This window comes from Molossus molossus, unplaced genomic scaffold (assembly GCF_014108415.1).
Source record: "Molossus molossus isolate mMolMol1 unplaced genomic scaffold, mMolMol1.p scaffold_m16_p_13, whole genome shotgun sequence".
Classification (NCBI taxonomy): Eukaryota; Metazoa; Chordata; class Mammalia; order Chiroptera; family Molossidae; genus Molossus; species Molossus molossus.
In genome coordinates this window covers 41,496,285-41,512,217 of record NW_023425348.1, presented here as the reverse complement: position 1 = coordinate 41,512,217, position 15,933 = coordinate 41,496,285, and the positions used below count along the sequence as shown (strand labels likewise).

General features: G+C 41.3%; 1 protein-coding gene across 4 annotated transcripts in view; it reads right to left on the bottom strand.

Annotated features, from left to right (window-relative positions):
- Positions 1-15,933, bottom strand: part of INTS4 (integrator complex subunit 4) — a 94,813-nt gene extending 78,880 nt beyond the window's left edge. For 3 of the 4 annotated variants that reach the window (XM_036258274.1, XM_036258272.1, XM_036258273.1), the window contains exons 1-3: positions 15,786-15,932; positions 13,243-13,434; positions 820-937 (exon numbers count right to left, since the gene is read on the bottom strand). In XM_036258274.1, the coding sequence (XP_036114167.1) occupies positions 820-937; positions 13,243-13,434; positions 15,786-15,839 (364 nt within the window). In that variant the 5' untranslated portion in view covers positions 15,840-15,932. Of the gene's footprint in view, positions 1-819; positions 938-13,242; positions 13,435-15,785 lie in introns of all 4 variants that reach the window. The other variant, XM_036258271.1, reaches the window with a different exon arrangement.

Sequence of the window (15,933 nt, the reverse complement as noted above, 5' to 3'; positions counted from 1 at the left end):
AGGCTAAAAAAAAAATTTTTTTAAGCCCTGGCAGCTTTTGCTCAGTGGTTAAAGCATCAGCCAGTGGACCAAGGAGTCTTGAGTTCGATTTCCAGTCAGGAGCATGTACCTCAGTTGCAAGTTCGATCCCCAACCCCAGTAGGGGTCATGAGGGAGGCAACCAATCAATGTGTCTCTTTCACATCAATGTTTCTCTCTTTCTCTCTTCCTCCCTTCCTCCCTCCCACTCTATCTGAAGAAAATCAATGGAAAAAATATCCTCAGGTGAGGATTACAAAAAACAGAAAAATAATAAAAAACATTAAAAAGGTGAAGCATTTTTCCATTTCACCTGAACACAGAAATAATGTTACTGGGAACAAACAGAAGAAGCAACAACATGTGAAATCTGGCAGATGTCACTTTTATAGAAACTGAACTGTGAGAGACCACATATGACCAGGAGAGCACCTCTCATGGCTTCTGAGTTAATGTGTACACTCAACAAGATATCATCTGTGTCCCATACTACTTAACCTTTAACAAGTTAACTTCTGTGAACTTCATTTTCCCCACCTATAAAATAAAGACAATAACATCTACCTTCCATCATATGTAAAATACTTTAAGCATATGGCACTTGGTAGAGATCAATAAAGGATAGCTATTAGGAAAAAACACAACTACATTTTAACTTTAATGTAAATGTATACACATAGGTTTGTTGAATGATCCTCAAATTTCTTTTTTAACACCAACACAACAATATTTGTTTTAAATTCTATACAAAAGGAACTAAGCATTTCTGCTCTAATTGTGCAGCTTTTAAATTGCACTTACTTTCATTCTGCAGGATGTTAATGGCATCATCCATAATACAGTCTGGTGAAAATCCTGCGGTCTTTGATAATAACCCCAATAATGATGCAATTTTCAGTCTCACGGATGGATCATTCTCCTGGAACAAAAGAAGCTATTTGTTACCTTGAAGCTATTCTCAGCTAACCAAAAACAGAACATAGGAAACTAACATTTCAAAAGAGGTCAATGACCCAAGCATTCTAAAGTTTTAACTTTATATACTTCAGAAAATAGTGTTTTCTTTTTTTTTTTTAAATGTGTTTGTTTTTATTTATTTATTTTTAATCCTCACCCAAGGACATTTTTGCATTCATCTTCAGATAGAGCGGGAGAGAGAGAGAGGAAGTGAGAGAGAGAAACATCAACATAAGAGAGACACAACGATTGGCTGCCACCCACACAAACCCAACCAGGGCTGGGGACAAACTGCAACCGAGGCACATGCCCTTAGCTGGAACCAAACCCGGGCCTCTCTGGTTCGCAGGCCAACGCTCTTAACCACTGAGCCAAACCAGCCATGGCAAGACAGTGCTTTCTTAATCGTAATGTTACACCCAAATACTGCAAAATGAATGGAAATTTTTTATGCCTTTTTCATGTCATTAACTTTAAATGGAAATGTGCTTTTGGAATTAAAAGTACCTGTCCTGCCCAGGCCGGTTTAGCTCAGTGGTTAGAGCATCGGCATGCAGACCAGAGAGGTCCAGGTTCGGTTCCCGCTAAGGGCATGTACCTCAGCTGCAGTTTGTCCCTGGCCCCGGTATGAGTCGTGTGGGTGGCAACCAGTCAATGTATCTCTCTCACACCGATGTTTTTCTCTCTCTCCCTCCCTCCCTCCCTTCCAGTCTATCTAAAAACCAATGAAAAAATGTCCTCAAGTGAGGGGAAAAAAAAAAAGAGTTAAAGAACAAAGATCATACAAGGAAGGTCACAGACCAAAGCAAGTTCACCTGGAATTTGGGGCTGCTTTTTCCTGAGGTTCTGACACTGGGGGAGGTGAGAGGATAGATGGATGAGAGGCAAAGTAAGCAATGCTTCTGACAGTCAGGAGAGGCCAAGGGAGCAATTACTAGAGTGAAAGGCTGAAGGATAGTAGGGGCAGCTAGGGCAGCCTAATAAACTCCATTGGATCAGGACCCCAAAAGACACAACAATATGAGTAAGAGTGAAATAAAAATACACAGACTTTGGTAGGGACTGCAGCTCAGATTTGAATCATCTCAATTCTGATAATAAGGTTTTCCTACAGCAAAGGAAACCAACAAAACAGAAGACAACCTACTGAATGAAAGAAGATATTTGCCAGTGATACATCTCATAAGGTTTTAATACCCAAAATTTATAAAGAACTCATATGACTCAAAACCAATAAAACGATCCACTTAAAAAATGGGCAAAGGACCTGAATAGACACTTCTTCAAAGAGGACAGATGGCCAATAGACATATGAACAGATGTTGAGCATCACTAATCATCAGAGAAATGCAAATTAAAACCACAATCAGATATCACCTAATGCCTGTCAGAATGGTTATAATCAATAAATCAACAAACAAGTGTTGGTAAGAACATGGAGAAAAGGGAAACCTTATGCACTGTTGGTGGGATTGCTGGTGCAGCCACTATGGAAAACAGTATGGAGGTTACAAAAAAAATTAAAAACAAAACTATCCTATGACTGAGCAATTCCACTTCTGAATATTCATTTTTTTTTTTTATCCTCACCCAAGGACTTTTTTTGCATTTATCTTCAGAGGGAGAGGGGAAGAAAGAGAGAAACATCAGTGTGAGACACATAGACTGAATGCCACCCACAAGACCCCAACCGGGGCTGGGGACAAACTGCAACTGAGGTATGTGCCCTTAGCGGCAATCGAACCCGGGACTCTCTGGTCCACAGGCCGACGCTCAAACCACTGAGCCAAACCAGCCAGGGCCCACTTTGGGGTATTGACCGAAGAAATACAAAACTAATTCACATAGATATATGCATTCTTGTGTTCACTGAAGCATTATTTACAATAGCAAGAAAAGGAGGTACACTAAGTGTCCACTAATAGACAAAAGGAAAAAGAAAATGTGGTATGTGAGTGTGAACATATAGGTATATATTTATGTATGTGTATGTGTGTGTGTGTGTGAGTGTATGGTGGAATTATATATATATAGTGGAATAATACTTGGCCATAAAAAAAAAAATGAAATCTTGCCATTTGCAACAACATGTATGGACCTAGGAAGTACCATACTAAGTGAAATAAGTCAGAGAAAGACAATGATCTCACTTTAATATAAAATCTGAAAAGAAAAGAGAAAAAAAACTCAGAAAAAGATATCAGATTTGTGATTACCAGACATAGAGGGTAGGGTGGGAGGGACTGGAGGAATGTGGTCCAAAGATACAAATTTTGCCCTGGCCAGTTCGGCTCAGCAGTTAGAGCATCAGCCCGCAGACCAATGAGTCAAGGGTTCAATTCTGGTCAAGGGCACATACCTCATTTGCAGTTCATCCCTGGTCCTGGTGAGGTCCCCTATGGGAGGCAGCCAGTCAATGTGTCTCTCTCACATCAATGTTTCTCTCTCTCTCTCCCTTTCCCCCTCCCACACTATCTGAACAAAAATGAAAAAATATCCTTGGGTAAGGATTAAAAAAAAAAAAGAGGTACAAATTTCCAATTATATAAGATAAGTAAATACTAGGGATATACTATATCGCATGATGACTTTATAGTTAACACAGTTATATGATATATAGGAAAGTTGTTAAAAAGGTAAATCCTATGAGTTCTCATCACAAGGAGACATTTTTTCTTTTCTTTTTATTGTAGCTATACGAGATAATGGTTATTAGCTAAACCTATTGTGGTAATCATTTCACTATATATGTAAATCGAATCATCATTCTTTTTTTTAAATCCTCACTCGAGGACATTTTTCCATTTTTTTGTTCAGAGAGAGTGGGAGGAAGAAAGAGAGAAACATTGACGTGAAAGGGACACATCAAGTGGCTGCCTCCCACATGACCGAACCAGGGCCGGGACAAACTGCAACCAAGGAACGTGCCCTTAGCAGGAACCGAACCCAGGACTCTCTGGTCCGCAGGCCGACACTCCAACCGTTGAGTCAAACCGGCCAGAGCCAAACCAACATTTTTTTGTTTTTTATCCTCACCCGAGGACATTTTTTTCATTTTTTGTTCACATAGAGTGGGAGGGAGAGAGAGGGAGAGAGAGAGAGAGAGAAAGAAACATCGACATGAAAGGTAGACATCGAGTGGCTGCCACCCACACTACCCAACCAGGGCCGGGGACAAACTGCAACCGAGATACGTGCCCTTAGTGGGAACTGAACCAGGGTCTCTCTGGACCGCAGGCTGTCGCTCTAACTGCTGAGCCAAACCGGCCAGGGCCAAACCAACATTCTTATGTCTTAAACTTATACAGTGATTATGTCCATTATTACTCAATAAAACTGGAAAAAAATAAAGTAAAAAGTCTCCTGGAGAATGAAAATATACAATTACACTCACATGTAAGTCAGAAAGGTGGATAAATGAAGTTAAAGTGCTTGTATTGTCCAAATAAGGTAAAAGTATCATTTAATATCTGATTTTGATAAACCGAGAATTTGTGTTGTGGTATTTAGGTTAACCAGTATAAGAAGTGTAAAAAGATGTATAACTACCAAGCTAATAAAGAGAGATGGAAGAAAGAATTTAAAATAGAATCAACCCAAAGGATGACAAGAAATGAGAGACAGCCCTGGCCAGTTTGGCTCAGCGGTTGGAGCATCGACCTGCAGACCAGAGAGTCCCAGGTTCAGTTCCTGCTAAGGGCACTTACCTCAGTTGCAGTTTGTCCTCAGCCCCAATTGGGGTCGTGCGGGAGGCAACCATTCAGAGTGTCTCTCTAACATCGATGTTTCTCTCTCTCTTCCCTCCTCTCTCCCTCCTGCTCTATCTGAAGCTAAATGCAAAAATGTCCTCAGGTGAGGATAAAATAAAAAGAAGAAATAAGAAGAGAAAAATAGAACACTGAGCAGGTAAGGCATATACAAAGAATTTCAAAAAAGGGTAGGTTTAAACTCACATATATTAATAGCTATATTAAATGTAATGAAGTAAGCCCTGGCCGGTTTGGCTCAGCAGTTAGAGCGTTAGCCTGCAGTCCGAAGAGACCTGGGTTTGGTTCCCACTAAGGGCATGTACCTTGGTTGCAGTTTGTCCCCGGCCCTGGCTGGGTTGTGCGGGTGGCAGCCACTCGATGTGTCCCTTTCACGTTGATGTTTCTCTCTCTCTCTCCCTCCCACTCTATCTGAAAAAAAAATGGAAAAATGTCCTCGGGTGATTAAAAAAAACTAACCAGTTTGGCTCAGAGCTTAGAGAGTCAGCCTGAGGACCAGAGAGTCCTGGGTTCAGTTCCCGCTAAGGGCACATAACTCAGTTGCAGTTCGTCCCCCACCTTGGTTGGGGTCGTGTGGGTGGCAACCAGTCGATGTGTCCCTCTCACATCGATGTTTCTCTCTCTCTCTTCCTCCCTCTCTCCCTCCTGCTTTATCTGAAGATAAATGCAAAAAAGTCCTTGGGTGAGGATATAAAAACAACTAACTACACGTTGTTTTCATGGCTCATATTTAAAACAAAAGGCTATCAAAATAGATGAAAATAAAGGGCAGAACAGGCATATACCATGCAAACTTTAATCAAAAGATAGCTGGGGCATTGCCAGTATGGCTCAGTGGTTCAGCATCAACCCATGCATCAAGAGGTCACTGGTTCAATTCCAGGTAAGGGCACATGACCAGCATCTGGGCCAAATCCCCAGTGGGGGTATGCAGGAAGCGGCCAATCTATGTTTCTCTCATTGATGTTTTTATCTCTATCCCTCTCCCTTCCTCTTTCTCTAAAATCAATAAAAAAAAAAGACAGCTGTATTCCCTGGCTGGTTTGGCTCAGAGGTTAGAGTGTTGGCCCCCAGACTGAAGGTTCTCAAGTTCAATTCCTGGTCAAGGGCACATACCTGATTTGCAGGTTCGACCTCCAGTCCCAGTTGGGGCACATATGGGAGGCAACCAACCAATCTCTCACATCAATATTTCTCTCTCTCTCCCTCCCTTCCACTCTAATTAAAAATCAATGAAAAAATATCCTTGGGTGAAGAGTAACAAAATAATAATAACAATAATAATAATTTTAAAAGATTACTGGTATCATTATAGTAACATCACACAAAGACATTATATGCTTATATGATTGCTTGTAGACAATCCAAAATAATCTACACATAATTTATTAAAATTGTTACATGAACTTTCAGCAAGGTTGTTAAGTATAAGATTACTAAACAAAAATCAATTGCATTTCTGAATATCAGCTATATACTCTGAGAAAATAAAAATTTTATTATTTACAATAACATTAAACATTAAATATATAAAAATAACTAACAGATGTACAAAACCTCTATGCAAAAAAAAAACTGTAAAATAATACTAAAATAATAGAGATGTACCATGTTCATGGATAGGTCAAAATTATAAAATGTCAATCCTCAAAACCTCTCTCTGAACTACAGTTAATGCAATCCAAATCAAAATCCTAACAAAATATTTTTGTTTGGGGGCAGAATTTTACAAGCTGATTTCAAAACTTATTAAAAAATAAAAATATCACACCCAGCCAGTGTGGCTCAGTGGTTGAGCATCAACCCATGCACCAAGAGGTCACCAGTTCGATTCCCAGTCAGGACACATGCCCAGGTTGTGGGCCAAGTCCCCAGTGGGGGCATGCAGGAGGCAGCCAACAGATGTTCTTTCTCATCGATGTTTCTTTTTTTTTTTTTTTTTATCCTCACCCGAGGACATTTTTTGTTCAGATAGAGAGGGAGGGAGAGAGAGGAAGAGAGAGATAGAGAAACATCGACGTGAAGGGACACATCGAGTGGCTGCCACCCGCACGACCAACCAGGGCCGGGGACAAACTGCAACCGAGGTACGTGCCCTTAGCGGGAACCGAACCCGGGTCTCTCGGGACCGCAGGTCGACGCTCTAACCGCTGAGCCAAACAGGCTAGGGTTCTTATCGATGTTTCTATCTCTCTCTCCCTCTCCCTTCCTCTCTCTCTGAAATCAATAAAGGGAAAAAAAAAAAAGGAGCAAGATGGGAGAACTTGTCCTATCATATATCAAATTTACTCTAATGTTATGCTAAGACAGCATGGTATTGGCATAAGAATAGACAAAGCCCCAAAACATACCTTCCATATTTAAACAACTGACTGACAACTAAGGTAGTACTACAGAGCAATGAGGAAAGAACATCCTTTTCACTAAAAGGTGCTAAGACATTTGGATTTCTATATAGCCGAGCAACATACACACAAGTCAATTCCATGTGTGAAAAGCAAACAGCCTGGCCAGTGTGGCTCAGTGGTTGGGCGTTGACCCCTGCACCAAAAGGTCACTGGTTCGATTCCAGCCAAGGGTATGTACCTCAGTTGTGGTTCAGTTTGGCCCTGGTCAGGTTTGTGCAGGAGGCAACCAATCGATGTGTCTCTCTCACATTGTGTCCCTGCCTCCCTCTCTCCCACTTTACCTGAAGATAAATGGAAAAATATCCATGGGTGAGGATTGAAAAAAAAAACCTTATACTGTAGTAAAAATGAATGAACTATCGTTATAGTCAATAATATGAATGAATATCACAAATAGGATTTTGAGCAAAAACCACATGAAAGATACATAATGTATTCTCTAAGTATATGATATTTTTTTAAAAAGGCAAATAAATTGTTGTTTATAGGGGTATAGGTTTAAATGGCGGGGGGGGGGCAGTTATTACCCTAAAAGTGTTGGTTACCTTTGAGAAAGGGGGCAGAAATAATTAGGAGTTTGAGGGGGTGCGTATGGCATGCCTATGGGTTACATGCTATGTTCGTGTTGTGGTAAATCAATATGCTGCATGAGGTTTTTCTATGTATTCTTCTCTTTGTGTTATATTTCATAAGTTTCATAAGTTTTAAAAATATGGTAGTTACTTGGATTACTGAGGTAACAGTGGAAATAGAGAGGTAGATGGACTCAAAATTATAAGGTAAAATCAACAAGACTTGGTGAGGAAGAGTGAAGATGAGGGAGCTATGAAGGATCTTTCTCAGGTTTTTTATTTAAGAGTCTATATTAATGATGGTGCCATTTCCTGGGATAAGACAGACTGAAGAATAAAGGTAGATTCTGAATTCAGGGTTTTTTGTTGTTTTCTTCAGATAGAGCGGGAGGGAGAGAAAGAGGGAGAAAGAGAAAGAAACATCAGTGTGAGACAGACAATGAATGGCTGCCATCCACACAACCCCAACCAGGGCCGGGGACAAACTGCATCCAAGGTACATGCCCTTAGCGGGAACCGAACCTGGAACTCTCTGGTTCACAGGCCAACGCTCTAACCGCTGAGCCAAACCGGCCAGGGCTGAATTCAGTTTTGAATAGAGATAAAAGCCAATTTTCTTATTAACTTCAAATCATTGAAATAACATCACAGAATCAAGTAATTGTCTTTCAGAGACAATGGACTAGTCAAACACCCTAATCTTGCAATGAGAGAGGACAGAAGAGCTATAAAGCCTTTCAGTGGTCTGGAATGGAGTCACAGACCTCCAAACACAAGGAAGCTGCAGAGAAAGCAGAAGTAATAAGCCTAGCAAATAAGAGGGAGGCAAGAAGGAAAGAATGGGAATTAAAAGATCAGTATATAACCTAGTGACATTCTTTATCCATCTGGACACTTTACTCAAATTCTTCTATTCTCTCAAATAATCGCTTAGCACCTCTTCTACTGAAACAGTAAATCACTTCCTTCACACCTATGCTTTAAAAAAACTGCCTTCAGGGTAGCCTTCTTAATAACTTCTCACCACTAAAACTGTCCTGGTTCAAGTTTTCATCACCTTGCTAAAGACTTATCAGTCTCCCAGATGGTCACCCTAACTCCTATCTTTCCCTCATCCAGTTCCTCCAGCCTCCATACTGGGCCCAGTGTGACATGTCTAAAATAAAACTCACAAGGTAGAACACAACACCCTTCAGGATTGTACCCTTTTCAATCTTTCTAGTCTTGTCTCTAATAAGAGCTCTCAAAAAAATCTGTACGAGCCCTGGCCGGTTTGGCTCAGCGGTTAAAGCGTTGGCCTGCGGTCCGAAGAGACCCGGGTTCGGTTCCTGCTAAGGGCACGTACCTTGGTTGCAGTTTGTCCCCGGCCCTGGTTGGGTTGTGCGGGTGGCAGCCACTCGATGTGTCCCTTTCACGTCGATGTTTCTCTCTCTCTCTCCCTCTCTTTCCCTCCCACTCTATCTGAACAAAAAATGGAAAAATGTCCTCCAGTGAGGATAAAAAAAAAAAAAAAAAAATCTGTACGAACCAAACTACTTACATGTCTTCTAATGTGACAGGTTATTTCATACCTCCAAGCCTTTGTTCACAACTGCTCCTTCTCTCTAAAATGCCTTTCCTCCTGTTTTCCAACTGGCCAAAATCTGTTTTGTAAGACTCTGCAAGTATCACTACTGCTATGTAATGCCTTTCTAGACCCATGCTACCAAATGGAATGATTACTCTCTTCTTTGAGGTCACATCATAACCTGTCCCAGATTTCAGAGCACCTATAACACTGTATTGTTATTATCCATGTATTGTCTTATCTATCCAAGTAAACTCAGATCAGGGATCATCTATTCATCTGTGTATCGCCAATATGAAGCACAAGGCCCAGCACAGAGTTAATATTCAAACATTTTGAGCAAATAAAAAAATAAATAACTTTAGCTTTTACTATCTATATGCTACATATATTGTTTCGTCTATCAACTATATTTTTAGGCCCTAAGGGACAAGGAACATGTCTCATAGTTCTACATCCTCCACAGTAGGGTAAGTGAAGAACCCCTCATTATTCAGATACTGCTGCCTAACCACAGAATGACAGAAAAGAAAAGCAGAAGCCAAAGTAATTTATCTACCAAAATACCAGATACAATATTTCTGGACAAAACAAAATAAAGGGTAAAAAATGCTATGATCCTCAATCTAGAACTGGACCCATTTGGCATCCTTCCTTCATTTCTTTTGTGGCTAGAATCAGCTAGACTAATGTAAGTAACATGACATGGTTAAATGTGGGGCCCGACATCAGAACACCTGAATTCAATTTTTTTTAGATATGATAATGGTACGGTAATTGTTTTAAAAAAGTCTTTATTGTTCAGAGATATACACTGAAATTCAAGAATAAAATGATAAAGATGCCAAGGATTCGTTTTCACAAGAATCTGGTGGAGAGGGTTAGAGTAAAGGAAGTAGAGTGAACAGTGAGGATAGGGAGGGGTGGAAATTAAACAACTTTGGCCATGAAATAACAATTGTTAAAGCTGGATAATGAGTACACGGGAATTAAACTTTTCTCTCTACGTGTGTATGCGTGCATGCGCATGTGTGAAATGTTCCATATGAAATATTCCATAACAAAAAGTCGGGAGAAAAAACAATAACCCACATTCAAATCCAGACCCTCCATTTACTTCTCTGGGTGACCTTGGATACTAAACTGCTCTAAACCTAGTTCCTTACCTGAAATTCAGAGATAACAATGGGGCTGTCATCAAGATTAAATAAAATATTACATGTGGAAAGAGTTTTATAAACTCCAACAAACTATGTAAATGTTAACTGCTCTTAGAAGTATTATTACAGCCTGACCGGTTTGGCTCAGCTGTTAGAGCATCGGCCCGCAGACCGAAGAGTCTCGGGTTCAATTCTGGCCAAGGGAATGTACCTTGGTTTCAGTTCGTCCCTGGTCCTGGTTGGGGTCATGCCGGAGGCAACCAGTGGATGTGTCCCTCTCACGTAAATGCTTCTCTCTCTCTCCCTCTCTCTCCATCCCACTTCTGTCTAAAGAGAAATAAAAAAATATCCTTGGGTGAGGATTAAAAAATTTTTTTTAATTTCTCAAAAACATGCTTAAGCTGAATCTAACAAATAGATCTCACTTGCATTTCATAGTAAACACAGGGAATAAAGGGGCAAGTCAATCCCCAAAGAAGGAAACAAATTCAGAAAACAAGACATTTTACAAAACACCTAATCAAGTTTCATCAACAGGTCAACATCAACAAAATAAAAAAGTTGTTCTAGATTTTAAAAAGAGCAAAGGCCATACATATATGGACAGTTTGCATTTTGATTTGAACAAATCAACTATAAAAAGGCATTCTGGAAACAACTAAAGAAATATGAACATGGACCAGTTGATGACATTAAATAATTATTTCATTTTACTTGATGCAATTAGATGGTTGGGGTTTTTTAAGTCCCTTTTTTAGAGCTACTTACTGAATTATTTAGGCAAAAATACTATGATCCTTTTAAATTTTTCAGGAAAACAAATAAAGGGAGCAGTACGTATATATTTTTTTAATCCTCACCCCAGGGCCCTACACGTGGGCCGCGTGGTGCCTGGCAGTGGGGGCAAGGCCTCTAATCACACGCGGAGGACTCCCTGCTCTGGTGCGTCCTGGAGCACGATTTCCACCTGGAAGATCCTGGCACAGAGCTTCTAAATCCCTTGGAATTTCCTGAGGTGACAGGAGCAGGGGCTCCTGGACAGCTTCAGGATGGGGCTAGGCACCAGAAGGACCAGCCATGATTAGAAGTTTGGATCTTTCAGCACTATCCTCCGGGAAGGGTGAAGAGCTGGAGACTAATGATCCATCATGTCTACAGGATGAAGGCTCCAATACAATGCCAAGAGCACAGGGTTCAGAGAGCATCTGGCTTGGTGAACACATCTATGTACTGGACCCCATCTCCACCAGGACCAGAGCCCCTGACCTCAGGACCCTTCCCGACCTTGCCACATTCATCTCTCTCTCTAGATGATCACCTGCATCCTTTGTAGCCTTTAGTGCATAATAAATCAGTAAACGTAAAAAAAATAATAATAATAAATCCTCACCCAAGGATATTTTTCCAATGATTTTCAGATAAGAGAGGGAGGCAGGGAAAGAGAGAGAAAAAAAATTTTTTTTATTTATGTTTTATACTCACCTGAGGACATTTTTGCATTTATTTTCAGATAGCGCAGGAGTGAGAGAGGGAGGAAGAGAGAGAGAAACATCGACATGAGAGAGACACATCGAGTGGCCGCCACCCACACAACCCCAACCAGGGCCGAGACAAACCACAACAGAGGTAAGCACCCTTAGCGGGAACTGAACCCGGGCCTCTCTGGTTCACAGGCTGACGCTCTAACCACTGAGTTGAACCAGCCAGGGTGAGAGAGAGAAAAATTGATGTGAGAGAGACATATCGATTGGTTTCCTCCTGCACGATCCCAACCAGGGCCGGGGATCAAACTGCAACCGAGGTACATGCCCTTGACCAGAATCAAACCCACAACTTTTTGGTCTGCGGGCTGACACTCTTAACTACTAAGCCAAACCAGCAGGGCCAAGGGAGCAAATTTTTTTTATTTTTTTATCCTCACCGAGGACACTTTTCCTTTTTTTTTTTATCCTCACTTGAGGACATTTTTCCATTCTTTGTTCAGATAGAGTGGGGAGGGAGAGAGAGAGAGAGAGAAACATCAATGTGAAAGGGACACATTGAGTGGCTTCCTCCCGCACAACCCAACCAGGGCCGGGAACAAACTGCAACCGAGGTACGTGCCCTTAGCGGGAACTGAACCCGGGTCTCTCTGGACTGCAGGCCAATGCATTAACCGCTGAGCAAAACCGGCCAGGGTGAAAATTTTTTTAAAATATGTTTTATTGATTTTTTACAAAGAGAGGGAGAGAGAGACAGAAACATCGATGAGAGAGAAAGATCGATTGGCTGCCTCCTGCATGCCTCCTACAGGGAATCAAGCCCACAACTCAGTCATGTGCCCCGACCAGGAATTGAACCAGCAACCTCTTGTGCACGGACCAATGCTCAACCAACTGAGCCACACCAGCTGAGCAAGCGAGTAAATTTGGCAAAATATTTATAACTGTTTAATCCCAGAGATGGACATTTGGCACTGTGTGTGGGTAGGTTGGAGGAGAGCAGTGGAGGCAGGCATATTAGTACATAGTGTTTACCCAGTGACCACCAGGGTGCTGAGTTCTATGGTAGAGGAAGGGGAAATCTGAAGAAGCCAGCAGAAACCCCTATCTCAATCAGGGGCTCTGAATACTGTAAGCATCTGACGACAGGATTTACATCTGTATCTCTATCCACAGTGCTTTGTACATGGAAGGTACTTAGTAAAAGATTGCTGAATGAATGCCTTCTTGTTTATTTTGCAATATTAACCCATTCTGCAAACATGATACAACCCTTATACACACTCCCAACAGGTCCTCAAGACCAGCTTACCTTATAATAATGTTCCAAGAGAACCCTGACTACTCCCTCCACACTTTCTGCCTCGACAGGCTTCCTGGCAAACTGAAGTAGGTACTGCAAAGCATCTGCTGGAGAGGCAGCTTTACACAGATCTATGTGGAGTGCTGCAGATTTGCTTGGTTTTGTTAGTCGGAGTTTCTTAGTAGCAATTTCCTCCTGTTGCTGCAAAGGGGTAAAAAAGTTAAGACATGAAAACCTAACTGAAAGCACTGAGTCTGCACACCTTACTTCACCTCATTTGATGGAAATAATTTTCTCTTATACCTAATAATATACTCAGGTAATAGACCTAGCCTTAGGACAAAGCAGTGTTATGAACTGGAAAAAGAGCAATGAATTGAAGACAAAACTATGAGTCCCAATTTTGCTTTTCACTAGCTGCTACAACTTTGGGCCACTCATTTAATTTATCCAAGTCTCTGTTTCTTTCTCTGTAAAGTAGGTCCAATAACATCTTGATCTGCCTATCATGGCATGATAAAAAGACCAAGGGCTCTGAAGTCAGAGGAATCTGCGTTCAATCCTATCTCCACCCTATTCCACACCAATTCAGTCTTCAGGCTTCAGTTCTGACAAAAACTGAGGAGCGTTTTTTTCCTAGAGAGAATGTATAGTAGAGGACAAACCAATAACTACAATTGATCAACCACCAATAATGTTTTAGTGAGCCAGGCCCTATGATCTATCCAGGGGATATGGAGATGAACCAAATATTATCTCTGCTCTCAAAGAGCCCAGACTTATGGAAATATAGGTACATTGGTAATTACAGCAGTACTAAGTGATAGGTACAAATAGATGAGTACAACACAGTACCAAAGAAGGAGAGGAGGGGGTGACTAAATTCTTGCTGAGGTTTCAATTGGATCTTGAAGAAAAAATATAAATCCACTGGGTGGAGAAGAAAAAGAAAGAAAAGAGTGATAACCATTCTATGTAAAAGAGACAATAGGTACAAAAGTTTGGAGATGTGCAAACACACGGCATGCTGGAGGAGAGGTGAGTAGTCTTGAGAGTGGGAACAATAAAATGTTGGAAAGAAAGTAATACTGCACAACAATATGAAGGTACTTGATGCCAGTGGACTGGTTAAAATGGTTTAAAATGGTACATTTTATGTTATGTTTAGAAAACAGGCAAGGGAAACAGAGCCAGAAAATCCCCAAAAGCAAGCCACAAAGGAGGGAGCTCTGTGAAGTTAGAAAAGCTTTTCTTAATGTTAACTCATTCTAAAGTTTAGGAAAACTAATTTCACATGAAAAAGAGAAAAAAGTGAAAAGGTTAAATCTCAAAATTATTTTAAGAAAAAACAAGAATAAGGAGCAGACTAGCTTGCCTACAGACAATGGGGATATGCTTCAAAGATGAGTCCAGAAAACAAAAAAGAAGGAACACTGTCAAATCATGAAGCGCTAGGGAATTTTTATGAAAAAGAGGAGCAGCAAAAAAGAAAAACTTGATTTGTCAGTGCAATTATCTCTATGTAGTATAAATCAAATATATGCTGTTCTCTCTCCCACGAGCCTGTGAGCTCCTAAAGGACATGTATTGGATATTACAGCTCAACAACTTTCACTATACCTGATGCATAGTAACCACTCATTAACTCAATAAACTCTTGCTGAAGAAATGAATGAAATGTTTAAGGATCAGTTTCCTCTTGGGTGGTCTAAGTCTTGCTACTCTACAAGAAGGATCTAAGGGTGTTGCTGATCCACTGGAATCCACTGGGGGCTTGTTAGAAATACACCTCCCCCCACTATATTTACTGAGTAGAATCTACATTTCAATAAGATCCTCAAGTGATTAGTTTACACACACAGTCTGTGAAGACCAACACAAGAGATGACTTGGGATCAACCTCTACTTTAGCGACATCTACGAGGAGACACAGGGAGAATCACTAGTGTTCTGACAGAGGCTGGGCCACTATTCTTGAACAAGTCCAAAGGAGGAAGGTATTGCCTTCCTTTCTAGGTGAGTTGTTCCACCAATGGAAAGTTCAATCCCTATGAAGCCTGTGACCCTCGCCTTGCTTTGAATGGGCGCTGAGGATTTCTGTATACTTCTCTTCTAACCCCTCAGAACTTTGCATACAGCCAATTGGTCCCAGAGCTCTTTTTCTGTAACGCAGTTGGGGAGAGGGGGCTCCGCCACTAATCGGTTCGGTGTCCTGGTACCCCTCCAGAAGCTTCTAATTCCACGTCTGTAAAACAAGGATGCTAATGTAACCTGAATAAAATAAGATAACGGATAAGATATTCTCATAAATCGCAAAACGTTACTTATTTCTGCTAATCATATATTTTTTTTAAATGCCAGACTGCACTTTAATCATAATGACAACAGTAGCGGCAAACGAACACGCCCACTACAGTGTAGTCTCAAAGAGCCTATCGAAATAGTCGGCGCTCAACTCAAGTCCGTGGCGCCTGTTCTGGAAAAGTTCCTGGGGCGTGGATAACCCTCCCCTACCCACGACCGGTCCTGGGACCTTTCCTTCCGGAGCTTACCTGAACCACCTTAGTGAATTCCTCGTACACCCGCTTCTTAAGGTGCGCCGCCATCGCTGCCCGCGGCCCCTCTCAGCTTCCGTACTTGATAAGGGAGGCGGGAGGTAAAGGAATACGGAAAACCACCGAGGCCGGCGGAATCCTCCAC